The sequence below is a fragment of the Lolium rigidum genome, chromosome 4, assembly GCF_022539505.1.
Source record: "Lolium rigidum isolate FL_2022 chromosome 4, APGP_CSIRO_Lrig_0.1, whole genome shotgun sequence".
NCBI lineage: Eukaryota > Viridiplantae > Streptophyta > Magnoliopsida > Poales > Poaceae > Lolium > Lolium rigidum.
In genome coordinates, this window is record NC_061511.1 from 100,757,554 (window position 1) to 100,777,024 (window position 19,471).

Sequence of the window (19,471 nt, forward strand, 5' to 3'; positions counted from 1 at the left end):
TTTAAAGAGGTCTCACCATCAACACTTTTTGTAGGTATGGCTTCCACCCATTTAGTAACATAATCAACGAGCAACAAGTATATGAGTGTTACCTTTTGAAGAGGGAAAAGGTCCCATGAAGTCAAATCCCCAACAATCAAACGGTTCAATAACAAGAGTATAATTCATAGGCATTTCATTGCGTACTGGAAATATTACCAACCCTTTGACATTCATCACAAGATAAAATAAACTTCCTTGCATCTTTGAAGAGAGTTGGCCAATAAAAACCTGATTGTAGAACATTTTGCGCGGTTCTATCTCCGGCGTGATGTCCTCCATAAGCACTGCCATGACATTTACTCAATATCTCTTGTTGTTCATATTCGGGAACACACCTTCGCAGAATACCATCCACTCCTTCTTTATATAAGTGTGGGTCATCCCAGAAATAATGCCTCAAGTCATAAAATAATTTCCTCCTCTGCTGAGCTGAAAAGGTTGGAGGCAAGTACTTGGAAACAATAAAGTTAGCATAATCAGCATACCAAGGACTGTCTCGCGAGCTCACCTTTATTACAGCCAATTGTTCATTTGGAAAACTATCATTAACGAGAACAGGATCATAAGCAATATTTTCCAATCTAGACAAATTATCGGCAACAGGATTATCAGCACCTTTCCTATCTACAATATGTAAATCAAATTCTTGCAAAAGAAGTACCCATCTAATAAGCCTCGGCTTAGCATCTTTCTTTGTCATAAGGTATCTAATTGCAGCATGATCAGTATGAATTGTAACTTTTGAATCAACAATATAAGATCTAAATTTATCACAAGCAAAGACTACAGCTAACAATTCTTTTTCAGTAGTAGCATAATTTCTTTGAGCAGCATCAAGAGTTTTACTAGCATAATGAATAACATTTAATTTTTTATCTACTCGCTGTCCAAGAACAGCGCCTACAGAAAAATCACTAGCATCACACATAATTTCAAAAGGTAAATTCCAATCAGAAGGTTCAACTATAGGAGCAGTTGTTAAGGCTTTCTTTAGAGTTTCAAAATCTTCCTTACAATCATCATCAAAAACAAAAGGTACATCTTTTTGAAGAAGATTAGTAAGAGGCTTTGAAATCTTGGAGAAATCTTTAATAAATCTCCTATAAAACCCAGCATGACCAAGAACACTATGAATACCTTTAACATCCCTTGGATAGGGCATCTTCTCAATGGCTTCAACTTTAGCTCTATCAACTTCAATACCTCTCTCGAAATTTTATGTCCCAATACAATTCCTTCATTAACCATAAAGTGGCATTTCTCCCAATTAAGAACAAGGTTAGTTTCTTCACACCTCTCGCAAAACTTTATCAAGGTTTCGCAAGCAACTATCAAAAGAATTCCCATAGACGAGAAAAATCATCCATGAATACTTCCACAATACTCTCACAAAAGCCATGAAAAATAGCGAGACATGCATCTTTGAAAAGTAGCAGGAGCATTACATAAACCAAAAGGCATACGCCTATAAGCATAAGTTCCATAGGGACAAGTAAAAGTGGTTTTCTCTTGATCCTTAGCTTTAACAGCAATTTGCGAAAACCCAGAATAACCATCAAGAAAGCAAAAATGAGTATTTTTAGATAACCTTTCTAACATTTGATCAATAAATGGTAAAGGGTAATGATCTTTCTTAGTAACTTTATTAACTTTTCGATAATCAATGCACATTCTATACCCTACAACTACTCTTTGAGGTATGAGCTCATCATTATCATTAGGCACAAAAGTTATTCCTCCTTTCTTAGGAACGCAATGCACGGGACTAACCCATCTACTATCAGCAATAGGATATATAATACCAGCTTCAAGAAGTCGTAATACCTCATTTCTTACCACATCCTTCATCTTGGGAATTAGACGACGGCTGAGGTTCAACAACGAGGCTTCGCATCATCTTCCATATTAATGGCGTGTTGGCAAATAGAGGGAGAAATCCCCTTCAAGTCATCAAGAGTATAGCCAATAGCACCTCGGTGTTTCTTCAATATTTGCAATAATCTTTCTTCTTCAAACTCGTAAGCTTAGAACTAATAATAACAGGATATATTTTCTTATCATCAATATGAGCATATTTAAGATTATCGGGCAAAGGCTTTAAATCAAAAACGGGATCTTCCTTTGGTGGCGGTGTTGTACCCAAGTCTTCCACCGGTAAATCATGCTTGAGAATAGGTTGGCGAAGAAAAATCTCCTCAAGCTCATCTCTTTCTTTCCTAAAAACTTCACTCTCGCTATTCTCCAAATGTTGCTGCAAAGGATTATTAGGAACAAGAACAATAGATGCACTACTTGCTCCATTTTAAAATCATTACTAGGCAAATCAGCTTTATAAGGAGTCTTGGTAAATTTAGAGAAGTTAAACTCATAAGATTCACCAGCAAATTTAGTCAAAATTTTCTCTTTCTTGCAATCTATAATAGCTCCACAAGTATTTAGAAAAGGTCTACCAAAAATGATAGGACAATAATCACTAGCGAGCAGAACCAAGTACCAAAAAGTCGGCGGGATATTTAATCTTACCACATAGAACTTCCACATCTCGAACAATACCAATTGGAGAAATAGTTTCTCTATTAGCCAACTGAATAACCACATCAATATCTTCAAGTTCACAAGAATCAATTTCGTGCATAATCTCCGTGTAAAGCTCATAAGGTATAGCACTAACACTTGCACCAATATCACATAAACCATAATAGCAATGATCACCAATTCTAACGAGATAGCATAGGAACACTAGCTTGTTTGGGTTTATTAGGATGTGAAACAATATTAGAAGCATCTTCACGAGAAAATAATATGACCATCCTCCACATTTTCGAGTCACAAGATCTTTAACTATTGCAACGACGGAGTTCAACTTTTATTTGTTCTTCGAGGTTCTATAGGTTTCTTTTCACTTTTATGAACCGCACTATTTATAACGAGTACTCTTTCATTTTAGCAGGAAAAGGAGTTTTTTCAATATAAGCTTCAAGAATAACACGATCAGCAGTTTCAACTACAACACACTTATTAATAGATGAATCAATTTTATCTTTATACGGTTCATGATACTTATCAAAATTCTTCTTAGGCAATTCATAATGAGAGGCAAAAGCTTTATAAAGGTTTGCGGCAACTTGAGAATCAAGACCATATGTAGCACTCATATTACGAAATGTATCGGTATCCATAAAAGCTTCAATGCATTTATAATCATAAATTATACCCGATTCTCTATCTTTGTCGTTCTCCCAACCTTCGAGTATTTTCTTGGATCCGATCAAGAAGGTCCCTTTTAAACTCTTCTTTATTGCGCGTAAATGATCCGGAACAAGAAGTATCCGGCAAGGTCTTGTCTTGAAAAGAAAGTTTTGCATAGAAATTATCAATAATAACATTACCGGAAGCTCATGAATGGGGCATTTGAGCATTAAAGACTTCAATCTCCCCCAAGCTTGGGCAATACTCTCTCCATCATGAGGCCAGAAATTATATATGCGGTTCCGATCTTTGTGAATTTCACTTGGAGGATAAAATTTGGAATAAAATAAAGGCACAATGTCCTCCCAATCAAGAGAATCACCATTCTTCGAGCAATTTATACCAATGCGCCGCTTTACCGGACGAGCGATATAGAGAATAGCTTCTTCCTAACTTCATTCATAGCAATACCTGCACATTTGAATAACCCGCATAATTCATGCAAAAACGGTAAATGATCACCGGGATGGACGAGTTCCATCCCCTTCATAGCGGTTATCCATAACATGTTCAATAATTTTCGTAGGTATTTTATATGGTATTACTTCCTCACCTGGTGCCTCATCCACTACCGTTGCGGTAGTAGTAGATTTTCCAAATAGAAATTGAAGAGAAGATCTCTCCATAATGACTTATAGCGACGAGCAGAAATAAAATCAGCACAAACGATAAAGGTTTTCCTTACCAATTCCGCTTACCAATAGCGCTTCACTCCCCGGCAACGGCGCCGGAAAATAGTCTTGATGACCCACAAGTATAGGGGGTGTATCGTAGTATCTTCGATAAGTAAGAATGTCGATCCCAACGAGGAGCGAGAAGGTGTTGACGAGCGGTTTTGATGAAGGATTCACCGTAAATGCTCACGGACAAGTATTCGGGGGGTTTTGATGTAACAGATGAATAAAGTACAAGTAAGTAAAATGCGAGAGAAATAATTGCAGCGAGTGGCCCAATCCTTTTTAGCACAAAGGACAAGCCGGTTTGTTTACTTATAATGACCAAACGTTCTCGAGGACACATGGGAATTTAGTCTAGTGCTTTCGCTACATACAGTTGATTAATCTTCATTGTTTTGATAAGTGTTGTGTGGGTGAACCTATGCTAATGTACCGCCCTTCCTAGGACTAATACATACTTGTGATTATACCCCTTGCAAGCATCCGCAACTACAAGAAAGTAATTAAGATAAATCTAACCACGAGCCTTAAACTACGAGATCCTGCGATCCCTCCTGCATCGATATACCAACGGGGGTTTAGGTTTGTCACTCACTCGGCAACCCCGCAATTGGCAAACGAGTACAAGATGCATTCCCCTAGGCCCATAAATGGTGAAGTGTCGTGTAGTCGACGTTCACACGACACCACTAGAAGAATAACACCACAACTTAAATATCATAACATTGAATATTACTCAACCATAATTCACTACTAACATTTAGACTTCACCCATGTCCTCAAGAACTAAACGAACTACTCACGAGACATCATATGGAACATGATCAGAGGTGATATGATGATGAATAACAATCTGAACATAAACCTTGGTTCAATGGTTTCACTCAATAGCATCAATAACAAGTAGAAATCGAGTACGGGAGAGTTTCCCCTATCAAACAATCAAGATCAAACCCAAATTGCTACAGCGGTGACGATGTCCAGCGGTGGAGATGGCGGTGATGATGGTGGAGATGATGATGATGGTGATGGAGATGATGTCCAGCTCGATGGCGGTGACGATGGCGTCGATTTCCCCCTCCGGGAGGAATTTCCCCGGCGGATTCCTGCCCGCCGGAGAGCTCTTTTCTCTCCGGTGTTCTCCGCCCCGCGAGAGGCGGTCGTAACCCTTCGTGAGGATTCCTCCGTGGCTTCGGTCTTCGGGACGAAGGGTTTCGCGAAGAAAAGGAGGCGAAAGAGGCTGAGGGGGCCCCACACCACATGGTGGCGCGGCCGGAGCCATGGGCCGCGCCGCCCTATGGTGTGGGCCCACCTTGGGTCCACCTGGCTCCCCCTTCGGCTTCCTTCGTCATCCGGAAATAGGATTTTTGGTAAAACTTCCTTCCACAATTGATCTTCCGAAATATTGCATCCTGACGGTGCTTTTTCCAGCAGAATCCTGGCTCCGGTGCTCGATCTCCAAATAATCATGAAACATGCAAAATAGATGAAATAACATAAGTATTGTGTCCCAATATGAAATATATCAATGAATAACAACAAATTATGATATAAAATAGTGATGCAAATTGGACGTATCAAGGAGGCGGCCCGTTGTTTTTAGTAGAAGAAGGTCTCCCCGTATAAATTATCCAAGTAGAAATAACACTTAGTCTTGGCCTATCATCTCTATCCAACGAACCCGTGAAGATAGGTTGGGTTTTCCTCATTGATGACTTCAACAATGAAGGTCCTCTCCCCTATGATCAGTGTGTCCTGTTGGAGGACGACTTCAAACATTCTCAGTTGGTTAATGTTTCTATGTACATGCTCCATGAAGTCACTTCTTGCGCTACATGGAATAGCCTAAACAGAATTACTAAAGAAACAACAATTAGATCAAATATACAAGTCAAGCAACTATATATATGAACAACTAACTAATTAGACTAAAACATACCAACATGGTTTTATTTTCCTCTTTGAACAGTATGACAATTTTTTCATCCATATGCCTATATTGTCCACAGTTGCGCAAGGATTCATAAAATTCATTTGATGCATAATGGTTTGTTTATGTTAACAATTAGGGATTTAAAATGAACTTCAAATAAGGCCTTGTATTTATATTGAACCCAAAAATCACAGGGATGTGGTGAGCGAGCCAAGTACGATGCACAAGATTTGTTTTTGTGCATATGACAAGGCTCGCTCACACCACCCTAGGATCGATGCCAAAAAATTCTAATCGTCAGCCATTACAAATATAGCATACACATATATAGCATTATTAGCAGCAAATCATCGGCCATATGACAATGACTATGAATTATCTATAGCATTATTAGCAGCAAATCTATAGCATACAAATATATATAACATACAAATCGGGTACACGCACGGTGGGGGGGGGGGGTAGGTGGCGGTGGCGGTGGCGACGGCGACTGGTCGAGGAAGGCAGCGGTGCGAGCGATCATGGAAGGTGGCGGCGCTGGCGGTCTGCGGCGACGCGTCGGGGAAGGTGGCGGCGGCTCCGGCGGTCAGCTAGCTAGGTTTCGCTCAGGCGGATTTGGGGGTTTAGAATGAGGAAAGAGTGGAGGGAGGTTATTAGTAAGAGCACTTTACGGGACATAATAGAAGTGTGTGGTAGTGGGAGCATGCTGTGAATAAGTTAGTATTCGCGTGCGACGGAGGAAGCACGATGCAGCTAAAACCTAGCAGCTGCGTGTGACTAGGGGGTGCGCTGCGGGTATTATTAGCCGCGTGCTTCGGACATGGCATGCTGCCAATAAGCTTGCCCCTATAGTCTCCCTGCTGTGTGGATCTGACCCTAAGATGAGTTTCTCGATGATGTCTTATAAGTGGTAGCTATATAGCTATAAGCATATGGCATCTTCGAGAAGCTCTGCCATAGGAGCTTCCCACGATCGATCGATGACAATCTTTGCTAAATTCTGTGTTTTGAGAGAGTATGACAGAAGCATGCATATATATATATAGCCCCTAAATTGGTGCGCATGCACTATGCTTATCGTCTCATAAAGTACATCCATTGATGCATGGTACGTACTCGCAAAGATTTATATCGACCTGGAGGAAAAGGAGAAGATGATGCGTTGGTTAGGTACGGGCACCGCATACCAGTCGCGTGCCAAATCCCGCGCACTACCACTATTTGTATACCTGTCGCGTGCCACTATTTGTGCCCGTTGTAAAAAATTTCTATTCATTTGTGCAGGTGGTCCCACTTACTAGTCGCGTGCCTTACCAGACCATACACTACCACTATGGTCTTACTTGTCGCGTGCCATCATGCGGCCAAAATAGCAGTCGCGTGCCCTAGGTGGGGCCCGCTTCCATTATTCGTGCCCCTATGGCTTTTTCGCAATTAGTGTAAAGTTAAAATAAGGTTCTCTCCACTCTATCCTTTTTTTTTGCGAGAAATCCACCGATCTATTAATAATCATCAACAGTAGTACAAATAATCCAAAAAGTAAAGAAAATTACAAATTGGTATTCGGACCACCTAGCGACGACTACAAACACTAGCACGAGCCGAAGGCGCGCCGCTGTCCTCGCCCCTCCATCGCCGGAGTTAGGCAAAGCTTGTCGTAGTAGAGCTTGTTGTAGTAGACAGACGGGAAGTCGTCGTGCTAAGGTCCCAAAGGACCAGCGCACCAGAGCAGCAACCATTACCAATGATGACAACCGTAGATCGGAAGAGACTATCATGAAACCACACCAACAAACATGAAAACCGACCGGATCCCGACGAGATCCGACGGGCACACAACTCCACGCGCCCTCCGACAGCGCTAGATGCACCACCGGAGCGAGGATAGGGTGGGGAGGACCTTATTCTGACTTTAGGATGTAGCCGCCGCCTCACCATCCCAAAAAAGAGACTGAAAAGCAAATTAAATTAAGAACAGAAACTCCCCACCGACGAGGGACCGTGGTCCACCACACCTCCAAGGCCCGAAGGCCACCGGAGGCGGAGCGGACCGACGGTATCGCCGGCGAGGAGGACGGAACCCTAGATGGGTTTTTTGCCTTTATTCTGCCGCCTCCTGGGTTTCCTTGGCACCGTACCGGTTCCTCTCCACTCTATCCTTGCTCTGATGCGATTGTCCTTTGGTGCCTTAGCACGACGACTTCCTATCTCTCTACTATAACAAGCTCTACTACGACACGTTTTGCCTTGACTTCGGTGATGGAGGGGTGAGGACGGCGTAGTTGTCGATAGGTGGTCCAATTACTTATTTGTAATTTTCATTACTTTTGGCCTTTTTGTACTACTGTTGTTGATGATTATAAATAGGTGGGTGGAATTTCGAAAAAAAAGTTGCTTTGCTGTTTTATTTTTGGGAAAATCTAGGGAGAAGCGCCGCACGATTCCCTCCTGCGTGCGGCGGTGCCTTACAATTGGTGAAACGCATCGCGTCCTTATAGGCACTGGAGCTGACCCGCGTGCACCTTATCTCTTCCCCATGAGCTTCTAGCCACACACGCAATCCCTCTCAGACCACCATGGGGAGCAGCACACGATGTCACCGCCGGAGAGGTCACCGCCACCGAGCACCACCGCGGGGAGGCCGCCACCGAAGGAGGTCGCCGCCGCTGAGCATCTACGCGGGGAGGCCGCCGCCGAGCACCTCCACGGGGAGGCCACCGCCGGGAGAGGTCGCCGCCGCGGAGCACCTCAGCGGGAGGCCGCCGCCGGGAGAGGGCGCCGTCGCCGAGCACCTCCGCAGGGAGGCCGCCGCCGGGAGAGGTCGCCGCCGCCGAGCACTACCGTGGGGAGGAGCTGCGCCCCGGAGGTGGAGGAACACGGCGCCCGTAGACTCGAGAGGAGGAGGAACATCGGCGCCGTGCGGGGAGCTTCACGCCGAGAGCGCATGAAGCCACTCCTGCAAGGAGGAGACGCCCACCGGCTTGTCTGGTCTTCTTCATCGCCATCTCTTTTCTCCTTTCCTCAATGGCCTTGTCTGCCTTTGCGACGCCATAGGCGGTGTGTTTCCGTGAACCAGAGGAGATGGGGAGAAACTGAGGCACTAATTACGTTGGAAAATAATTTAATCTGGCAATTAGTTAGACGTGAACTTGGCAGCTGTTTGTAATTAATCCGGCAATTTAGGCTCCAGTTAATATGATAATTATTTAACGGTTAAACCTGGCAATTAGGGCTAATTAATCTGGTAGCGATGTAGTACATAGTATGCTAATCAGTAACATTACTAGCAAACCTGGCAGCTATGTCGAATTAATCAGGCAATTATATAGAGGAGAGAATGTGTATTTTTACATCGTCCCATGCAAACCTGGCAGCTATGCCGAATTAAACCTGGCAGCTATGCCACGTAGTAAATGGTCCTGCAAAATATGAGGCAACGAACCTAGTGCAGTTCATCCGTTCTCGCGTTCTCATATTTTATTCAGCAAAAGACAACTTTGCCTGCTGCCACTGCATGTCGGTAAAGAGCAAGTGTTGTCTGACATCCAAAACAACGTGTCCAGTAAAGAGCAGCGCGTTTCGCGACTTTTGGAACATAGTGGTAGCAGCCGCCGCACGAATTCACCTATATGCGGCGCCGCCAGGTAGCAACGTCCTTTATTTTTACTTTTCTTGTTGGCGTCGAATCATGGACTTTTTTAGGGAGAGAAACAAAATCATCCTCGTGTCCAGTTCGTCGGCACTCCGACGCCAACCGGGCCGCCATGGTGACGTAGTGACATTCCCCAGACATCCGCGGCTGGGCGGCCCATTCCGGCTGCGCGTCCGACCCCGTCGTCCACCCACGCGGCCACGCCACCGCGACCAGGTCCACCTCCGCCCGCTTCCCCCAAAACCATGGCCACGGCGCCTGCCGCTGCTTAGAAAACCAAACAGCCTCGGGCGCGCACACACATGGCGCCGCCGTGCTCGCCGCGGCGCCCCATCTCGGCGCCGTGCTTCCTCATCTGCTTCCTCCTCGGCTTCGTCGCCGGCCTCTTCTTCTTCGCGCACCGCCACCTCCACCTCGACCACCAGCTCCCGCTGCCCTCCGCTCCAGAGGCCGTCACGGACCCTCACCCGCTGCCGCCGCCACCGCCCGCGCCGAAGCCTCTACAGCCGAAGCTGCTCCTGGTCGTCACGCCGACCCGCGCCCGCCCGCTCCAGGCCTACTACCTGCGCCGGCTCGCGCACACGCTCCGCCTCGCGCCGTCCCCGCTGCTCTGGCTCGTCGTCGAGGATGGCGCCGCCACAACCGAGACGGCCGCTCTGCTCCGCGGCTGCGGGGTCATGTATCGCCACCTATCCTCCCCCGCCCCCGAGCCGCCCCAGGAGCCCCGCCGCCGGAGGCAGGACCTCCCCGTGGACAGCCGCCTGCGCCGCCGGAACGCGGCGCTCGACCATATCGAGCACCACCGCCTGCACGGCATCGTATACTTCGCCGACGAGACCAACGTCTACTCCCTTGACCTCTTCCACCACCTTCGCCAGATAAGGTAAATACCAATTACGTCTCCACGGTTCCCACAATTCAGCATCCATCCTGGTCCCTGATTGAAATTCTAGTCAATTCCCCTTAAAATGTTCTACTACTAGTCAATTTAGATGCTACAATAATCATTGCAAATCCGGGACTCAGTGATGCCAATTGATTGACGAGCAATCTTGATTGTGCTGTTCAGGAGTTTCGGCACCTGGCCTGTCGCAATGCTTGCCCCGGGGAAGAGTAAGACGATACTGGCAGGGCCGGTGTGTAACGGGAGCCGAGTGGTGGGGTGGCATACGGCCGAGAAGAGCAGGAGGCTACGTAGGTTCCATGTGGACATGTCAGGGTTTGCTTTCAGCAGCACTATGCTGTGGGACACCAAGAAGAGGGCTCATCAGGCCTGGAATTACATCCGCCTGCTGGACACGGTCAAGCAGGGGTTTCAAGTAAGCTGCTTCTGCCCCCCGTTCATTGCCTTGATTCAACTCCTCATCACGTTGCATTCATCTCATGCCAAGCTGTTGCATAGTTTTTTGTTGTTATACAATATATACTCCGTACAAGGGAGCATGTGGGTTTTTTCAACCGTAAAAGTGCATCTCTTGCATTTATGTAAATCTTAGAGTACTTTTGAGTTTTGACCCTGTTCATAACCTTCCTGTTGCTGTAAAACTCATCGAGTAGCAGCTACTAAGCACATCTCCAAGGGTGTTTCCTAACCTTCTCTAAATCTTGTCCATACGGGGAAAGAAGTAGACAGATGGTTTAGGGAACTCCCTTGGTGATGCCCTTACATTTGCAGTTATTTTTACCATGACCTTATATTTGCAGTTGCCTAAGTTTGAAGCATTACTGGACTACAACTGTGCATGTGGAAGTGCATTCCAGACATAATTAAGTGCAAACTATCTCCTATTACACGATGAGGAGATTGAACACACCTTGCGTGTGTTCACATCTTTGATTTGTCTAGTTTATCCGGAAGCTGATTATCTGTCGGACAGTCTGTTGTGCATGCCACACTTTTGCACATTTTTTTTCTAGCTAAACGCAATCATATACATTTGCCTTCATTTCTTCCATTAAGACTGGTCCTGCTCATAAAATGTTGCCCATGTAGAAGATTTTATCCAATACTGCACAGTTGAAACTTATACAAGGTGACAATTCGTTGTCTTCCCTTTGTACATATGTTTAAACAGTGTCTACCCTTTGTATTTTTATTCTGGAACATGCTTATATGCTGTTGACTGATCTCTGGTTTGGTTTATGAATGCAACCTCTTGGTCACGGAAGCTGATGTCACATGAGTAACTTTTAGTCATTTTTCATTTTTTTTTGTTGGATTATATGACCCTTTGGTGTTTATTTAGTTATACTTGTACAAACTAAACTCATCAATTAAAATGGTTGTGTGCATCAACCGATGCAGAGGCCTAGGATTACGTCTTTTCGAAGAAGAAAAAAAAACTATTTACTGATCTGATAGCTTTGAAAATGAAAATTCTTACAGGTGACGACATTTATAGAACAGCTTGTGGAAGATGAAACTCATATGGAGGGCATACCAGCTGGCTGTTCAAAAATCATGAACTTTCATCTTCATATGGAAGACAGAGATCTTTTATATCCAAAGGGTTGGCAAATCACGGAAAACCTGGACGTTGTTATTCCTCTGAACCAGGAAGGAAGTACACGACTGTAGCTCCTTGTCTACATTGCAGGTATGAAACATGATTGTTTAAATAGCTTATCAGCGGGTTTTAATCTAGAACCTAAAACAGCTCTCAGCTTTATGGAAATGTCATCTTGTATGTTAATATTGTGTAGTTTAGCCATCATTCTGATGCCCATTCCTGATCTATGTAAGAAAGAAAGAATGCGTATGAACAAATAGTTTGCAGACAAGTGCAGATAGTTCTAGCAAAGATTTGATACTAAAATGATAATTGTTGCAGTCAGCATATTCCATTTACGTGTAGTTCATCTCAGTCGTTTTATAGTGCCCTTCATGTTTCCAAATTGCTTCATCAGTTTACTACGTATCCCCATTTCTGACGATTGGGGTGCTATAACTGTATTAGTAACTAATATTTCATTTTCCTAAAGCAGATAACCTTCAGCCATCAGCCAAAAGGATGAATGTATATCGTCAAGCCACCGTAACACAACATGCTTCGCACTTGCGATTTTAGCGAACTATACGCCAGCGAGGCCATAGAGTGTGAAAATGAAAGATTAGGGTGGGAAAGTGGTTCTTTAGGCAGAGTCGGAGAAAGTTAACTAGGGGACCCTTGTGGATTAGGTGTACATACAACATACAAATGGAAACTTGCACCTATTTTTTACATCTTATATGCAAGGTTCTGCTAACTTCTGATGTCAATTTTGGTAACTTGTACCTTCTGCATTTGTACCTCTATGCCATCTTTCCGCAAGATACATGTGAGGATGCTGTACTGCCACTTTTTAAGGACCTTGTAACGTATAGGGAGAAATATCGAGGGGTTTTGTGTAAAATGAGAGCCATGAAACGGGCTTATGTATGCAAAATATTTGGATCAGTTGCAGAGTTGATTTTGTTCGCACAATTACGACCCAGCGGTTTCCACTGAATGTCGGCCATGGCTTATGTTACGGGACAATTCTTCCACCTCTAATGCATCCAGTCAATTGAGCCGAGCATATGTCATTTGTTCATCTCCAGAAGCCACACCGTGTCTTAGCATTGGGTGCTCTCAACTACTCAGGCCTAAATCCTTCAACCACCACCCACCGGTATCTGAATACCACATGACATTATCCGCAACACGGCAGTCACCTTTCGGAAGGTTCAATGTCCAAGTTCTCCAACGAAACTCCTTTCTGCAATGAGTTTGAACAAATAGGTTGACATCCTAAATCAACGTAAAAAAAATCACTCGAGATACACTTGATTAGAAACAAAGTAGTTGAGCATTAGTTTGTTGTCTGCATCAACTTGCCTCAACTTGCCGCCTTCAAATCCTCTCACGGCTAAAGACTGAACCACCATGCTTTGGCCCCTTGCTCTTGTGCAACAACAAAATAATAGAATTGTCCCCATCTTCCTCTATGTCATACTCGTACTCCTCATCAAAGGAGGATCGTCAAGTGGCAAATTAAATTCAAAATATTACTACCTCATGCTGGCATAATTCAAACTATTCTTAAGAAAAATGCAAATTGTTACATTTTTCATCGCAGAGCCATAGTGAAACTAAAGCGCAATCCTCAGTTTGGTTCACCTTATAAATACAGTAAGTGCAATAGTGTTTTTACTAGTTACTGCAATGCAGAAGCCCCACAGCCCAATTCCTTACTCACCAAAAGAAATAATATACATGCATAATTACAAGAGCAGAGAAAAAAGTACAGACCTATGCACCTAAACTAAAATACATAATTACAGCAGTATGTGCAGTATTTTCTCGATATAACTATGAATCAAACTTGACATACAGTATGAGAAAATCAGGAATAACACACATCTGATAAGTTGCCACGGGAGAGCTATGCATCTCACATTAAACGATAGATGAACTCTAGTACCTTGGTTCAACTATCACCTTGTTGGCAACCAGTATAAACCCGTTTAGTCTTGGTAGCCTATAGCACATAGTAATGATAAATTTAATGAACTGATACCACCTTAAGTCAATTCTACCCTTCTAAACATGAAAGATCAAGCCAGTATAAAAGCTAAAAAACTCAATCAAAAACACAATGGCAGCAACGCTACAAACAGACATCCAAACTTAACTAGTCAAAACAATATACACCGCAAAGCATGCAAAATTTACAACTCGAGTAGATAAACAAATAAAACAAACTATTTGCTCAGATTCTTATTTCAAGTAATTTCATGTTTTCTGGGATGGTATTGGTAAGGCAAAAGACTTTCAAAACAATACTTGGGCACCCAGTCATGCTGATGTTCTTTGTTGAGACTGAAAACAGTGTTTTGTTATACCCAACAGGCCAACATAAGCATCTGGTCCCATCCTAAATAAACAGCATCTACCTAAGCTCACACATTGCTATCCAGCAGCTAGCAGGAGACTTGAGGCTATTGGTTTGTTCAAAAGTTGTTGTGGAATCATAGTGTTGGATGCAAATATGCTAGTTCTATGTGTACCAAACCAGTCAGCAAATCAACTAAACTTCTGACCAGCAATTAGCGCATAAGCAAAATATGGAACCACAAGTAGCACATGATAACTAGAGTATAGGAATTGCTCTTATTAGTCCACAACCGATCAGTGTAATTTCAATCCTCCAATCCCCTTGACAACAGCCATACTGTAACTGCATTATTTTAGAGCTAAGAAGAAGCAGCAGCAGCAGAGCCAGACGCAGCCGCAGCGTCTGCAGGAGCTGCCTCGTCGTCCTTGTGCTTCACCATGCCCGAATCCACCAGGATGGGCACCTCCGCCGCGAGCCACGGCGCGAGCCCGAGGCAGAGAGCGTGCGCGAGCCCAAACCTTGGGCAGTTCTTGGCCCACAGCGGCTTGAAGTGCACGGTGAGGCAGATCTTCCCCCCGCGGTACATCTGCGCAATCATATTTCCATCGACAACAAAGATCAGGAACCCCCGTAATAAAAGAGAGAAAAAACACGCAATCTACGAAGAGGCCAGGCAAGCATGATGATAACGAACCTTGTGTGTCTTGCCATCGAGTGTGGGGAGCTCGATCTCGGGTGCGACCTGAGGGTACGCGACGGGGATGTCGAACTGGAGGGGGAACTCGTAGCGGCGGAGGTTGTGGACGTACCAGCAGGTGCCCTCCCAGCGGGTGCCCTCCGGGTTGGCGGCGGAGATGCGGAACCAGTCGTTGTCCTTGGACTTGTTCACCGACGTGTAGGCGATGAGGGCGCGGTACTCCTCCTTGAGCCGCTGCCGCCACGCATCGCCGTCGCGAGGACCCGCCCGCGTCGACAGCAGCGGGATCTCGCCCACCACGCTCTTCGTGCCCTTGTCCCAACCCTCCATGGGATCTGCTCCTCCTCGCTCTGTTGATGTCGATTTCCTCTGCTCCGCCGCCTCTACCTCCGTCTATGTTCTATCCTACCGCGTGGATCTGACGCGAGGCGAATGTGATTCTCGGGACTGCTTGGATTTTACGCCGACGGCTGGTCGCCGCCAAGCAAAAGGGTTCCATCTCGAGCGTTGGGGGCGTTTGATCGAAACCAACGGCTCGGATAAGACATGAAGCTAGCAACGTTTTCTCTTGGTTTCTCTCAATTTTTCTTTTTTGAACTCGGGGAGGGGTCTTCTTTCATTAAAGGGGTAGGTACAAAGTTTTACACAAAGCCCCTTACACAACACTCCTAAGAACCTAGTATTTGAAGAAAGGGGCTTGCACTTTACAGAAAACACCCTACAATTAACTAGATAAACAATCAAGGACTTGCGTGTCTCTACCACCGGACCCTGGCGTCCTCCAGGTGTCGCCGCCGAGGAACAAGAGCAAGCAGCTCGTGGGCTCCCTTCCGGCGTGGGTCCTCTGCCGACGGCCGTCGTCAAGCCACCGGGACGAGACCACTTGGTGGCAAGGCGTCGTCGAGCTTCCGCAGCAAAAGAGAAGGAGTCCTCCTCGTCGGAGGTTGAAGTGTTGCCGCCATGTTGGCAAGAGATAGCTAAGGCAAAGCTGCCTCGAACTTCGATGAGCACAGGTGAAAGGATCGTATGCCGCACCTAGAGGGGAGGGGTGAATAGGTGCTAACCAATTTTTAGTTCTTTTTCAATTTAGGCTTGACACAAAGGTAAATTCTCTAGATATGCAACTATGTGAGTTTACCTATATGATAAGGTCAACAACTAAGCAAGATATAGCTACGCAATGTATAGGAGATATAATAGGATAGAGAGGTAACCGAGAGTGGAGCACGCGGAGACACGGAGTTGATTCTCGTAGTTCCCTTCCTTTGCAAGAAGGTACGTCTACGTTTGGAGGAGTGTGGTTGCTACGAAAGCCAAACCAACGCCACGAAGGCTTCACTCAGGTCTCCTGTGAGCAACGCCACGAAGGCCTAGCCCACTTCCACTAAGGGATTTCCTCGAGGCGGAAACCGAGCCTTTACAAGGTTCTTGGGGCACACATCCACAACCAAATTGGAGGCTCCCAAATCTGTAACAACACAACAATCAACAAGAATACATCAACAACAAACAACTAGAGATTCCAAATAGGAACCCTAGCAAGAGGGCCCTCAAGCATATGAGGGGGAAAAGCAAATCGCTTCGGTGAGGATGTAGATCGGGGTCTTCTCCTTCGAATCTCCAAAGATCAAGAACTTTGGTTGGATGGAGGAGAAGATCTTGCAAATTTTGTGTTCTTGAGGTGGCTCTAATGGTTGTGAAGCTTGGCAGATTTTTGTGCAATGATTGAGCAGGTTGGAAGGAAGAAGAATGGGGTATAAATACCCCCTCTCAAAATCCATCCATTGGAGCTCTTCGAGGGCCGGATAATCCGTGCCCCCCCCCCGGAAAATCCGGCCTTCGGGAAAATCCGGGCAAAAGTCCGGCCCCCTATCCAGGGGGTTACTGAGCCGCATCGCCAAAAGTCCTTAGCCGATTTTGGGGCGCCGGATATTTTGCAAATATCTGGCCAGGATTATCCGGCCTGGAGAAAAACTTTCTGCTCCTTTTTGTCTCGTTTTTTCACGCAAGACACTCATATACATGTATATATATTCTCTGCACCACTTCATCAAACATTAGTGTATCACATATATTGACATTAAACACTCCAAAACATAATGTGAGAGATATTCTTTCAATCTCCCCCTTTTTGGTGTTTGATGACAATATACGGATTTGCAAGAAAACCACTATAGAGAACAAGCATGTTGGCAAAACATAGAGGCACTCCCCCTACATGTGTGCATACAAGTAATTTGCATTTGAATACAAATGCACAACATATAGGTGTGAGGTGCCTCAACACAAGAGATATCCAACATGAGCTCAAACAAGAGACATATGCTCAATTGGGGCACCATGGTGCCCAGGCACCATACATCATGACCGTACAATTATATCGTGGGTGCCAGATTTCATCATAGGTGTATAAAGGAGAGAAAAACACTTTCCAAATATCAACAGGAGAGAGAATGCACTTTCCAATTATCAGAAACAGAGACAAATCACTCCCCGGTTTGTTGTGCATGTTTCCTTTTATGATTCATGGTGCCCAGGCACCATGGTGCACCAGTTAGTTTACCTATAAATATAAATATATATATATATATATATATATATATATATATATATATATAGACAAAACTATATGTATGTGCGGTAACCGTGGTGACCACATCTCTCACCACACACCACCTTGAAGATTCGTGCAAGCAATGAAAATTTGTATGCATTGTTCCATTGTTTAGATGTGGTCCATTGCTCCAAAGAGGAAATTTCAGAAATGGCTTTTTAATGGTCCAACTATAGTTCTTACATGGACCACTGTCATCCTACCATGTCTGAACCCGGTGCAGGCTTGGACCACAAGTACCGCCCATCACTCTGACGATCACTCGCGTTATAAGGCCCAGTTCTCCCGGCCAGATCCAACTCGCCCCGTCCACCCCGACCACCACCGCCCTTTCCACCAGTATCTCCACGCACCTCCGCAACGGAGGCCTTGCACGTGTTTCTCCCGGCCAGATCCATCCCGGCCCGACCACCACCGCCGCCTTTACGACCAGCAATGCCACGCATCGGAGGCCACGCACAGCCTATTCTCCGTCCCGTCACCACGCCCCCGCCCTGTTTGTCCGGCGCCCCGCTTCCTCCTCGCCGGAAGACACGCCCAAGCCAGCACCCGGCGCCGTTGTTGCATGTACCAGGAGCAAGCCAGGTGTGGCGCCCCAAGCGCGATGCTACGGTGTACTCCTCTGTCCACCGCGACGGAGACGACGAAGACTGGAGCCAATGACGCGTCCCCAGAGCAGAGCGCACACCACTGACGGGCGACAGCCTCGACGATGTCAGAACTGGCCCGCGTCTCGCGGACGTGCGGCAGTTGCGAAGTCAACAACATCGTGCAGTGGCAAAGCAGCTTGTGGAGTCCTCCTCGGTGGCATACTCATCATCACTGTCAGCAGCTGGAGGAGAGTCGCGAGCGATGCTAGCCCTCTGAATACTCTGCTCAAGATCAGTCCATTGAAACTGGGAAGAGTGCCACCCACTGTAGGCGGGGTGAACTGGAGGCTGAGGCGGAGGTCCTTGCTCACCACTGAGCCTGTGAAGAATGACCGCCTGAGTATGCTGAATCTCTGAGCGCTGGCGGCTGGCTTCATAGTTTTCCTTGTGAATCTCAATGTTTATGCACAGAACATTGCGCTGAAACCAACTAAGCTTTTTCACATGCTTCTGAATCACAGGGGTAGCAACAGGGCGACCGGGTGCAAAGCCACTAGAGCGGGTATCTCCCATAAAAGAGCTAGAAGCAGGTGCAGCACGGGGAACTGGCTTCTTCTTGTAGGCTTTCTTGACAGTGTGACTGTCTGTAGGGAATCGACCCAAGTCTTCAGTAAGTGCAGCAGTGTTGTTGATGAGAAGCTGAATATATGGAGCATAGGGCATAGTGGTCCGGGAAACCATGGTATCATGAATCTCATGAAAGATGTAGTCCATGATATCAAGAGTGAAATCAGACTCCTCCTCACCATCCTGAGCACAGTCATAGGCAAGATGCATAAGGTCCACAAGAGGTCCACGGAGAGCATCGTTGTTACCGCCACTAGGAGCAATGGTGGCCCTAAAGAAGCGGAGCAGCTGACTATAGATGGGTAGAAGCCCCCTGGTAGTCCCAATAGCTCCAGACTCGTCATATAGATTATAGAGCACATTCTTGTCAGTCTTCTGAGGGCCATGTAGGCGGTGACCACCTATCTCGAGAACGCCAAGAATAGAAGCAAACCGGCGCAAAGTTGCCTCACATTGGGTGGAGCCAGTCATCCACAGCATAGTGCGCTCTTCATCCTTCTTGAAGGCAGTGTAGCAAAGAATTGCTTGATCAA

The 19,471-nt window shown here is 45.7% G+C and overlaps 2 protein-coding genes across 2 annotated transcripts; one reads left to right on the forward strand and one right to left on the reverse strand.

Moving 5' to 3' along the window:
* The first annotated feature begins 9,855 nt into the window (after positions 1-9,855).
* On the forward strand, positions 9,856-12,799 carry LOC124646425 (probable glucuronosyltransferase Os10g0205300). The gene is made up of 4 exons (XM_047186538.1): positions 9,856-10,436; positions 10,623-10,872; positions 11,940-12,150; positions 12,539-12,799. Exons 1-3 carry the CDS (start codon positions 9,856-9,858, stop codon positions 12,129-12,131), a joined length of 1,023 nt encoding a protein of 340 aa, XP_047042494.1. The 3' UTR covers positions 12,132-12,150; positions 12,539-12,799.
* Positions 12,800-14,577: 1,778 nt separating this feature from the next.
* Positions 14,578-15,562, reverse strand: LOC124708467 (ubiquitin-fold modifier-conjugating enzyme 1). The gene is made up of 2 exons (XM_047240151.1): positions 15,105-15,562; positions 14,578-14,996 (listed from the first exon to the last, which is right to left on the reverse strand). The coding sequence occupies exons 1-2, from the start codon at positions 15,435-15,437 to the stop codon at positions 14,769-14,771; spliced, it is 561 nt and encodes a 186-aa protein (XP_047096107.1). The 5' UTR covers positions 15,438-15,562; the 3' UTR covers positions 14,578-14,768.
* Between the last annotated feature and the right edge of the window lie 3,909 nt (positions 15,563-19,471).

Excerpts from the sequence above, each read along its gene's own strand:
- LOC124708467 (XM_047240151.1), bottom strand. The coding sequence starts at position 15,437 with ATGGAGGGTTGGGACAAGGGCACGAAGAGCGTGGTGGGCGAGATCCCG. Across the intron at positions 14,997-15,104 it reads TCGATGGCAAGACACACAAG|ATGTACCGCGGGGGGAAGAT; the intron begins GTTCGTTATCAT and ends ATGATTGCGCAG.
- LOC124646425 (XM_047186538.1), top strand. The coding sequence starts at position 9,856 with ATGGCGCCGCCGTGCTCGCCGCGGCGCCCCATCTCGGCGCCGTGCTTC. Across the intron at positions 10,437-10,622 it reads CACCACCTTCGCCAGATAAG|GAGTTTCGGCACCTGGCCTG; the intron begins GTAAATACCAAT and ends TGTGCTGTTCAG. Across the intron at positions 10,873-11,939 it reads CGGTCAAGCAGGGGTTTCAA|GTGACGACATTTATAGAACA; the intron begins GTAAGCTGCTTC and ends AAATTCTTACAG.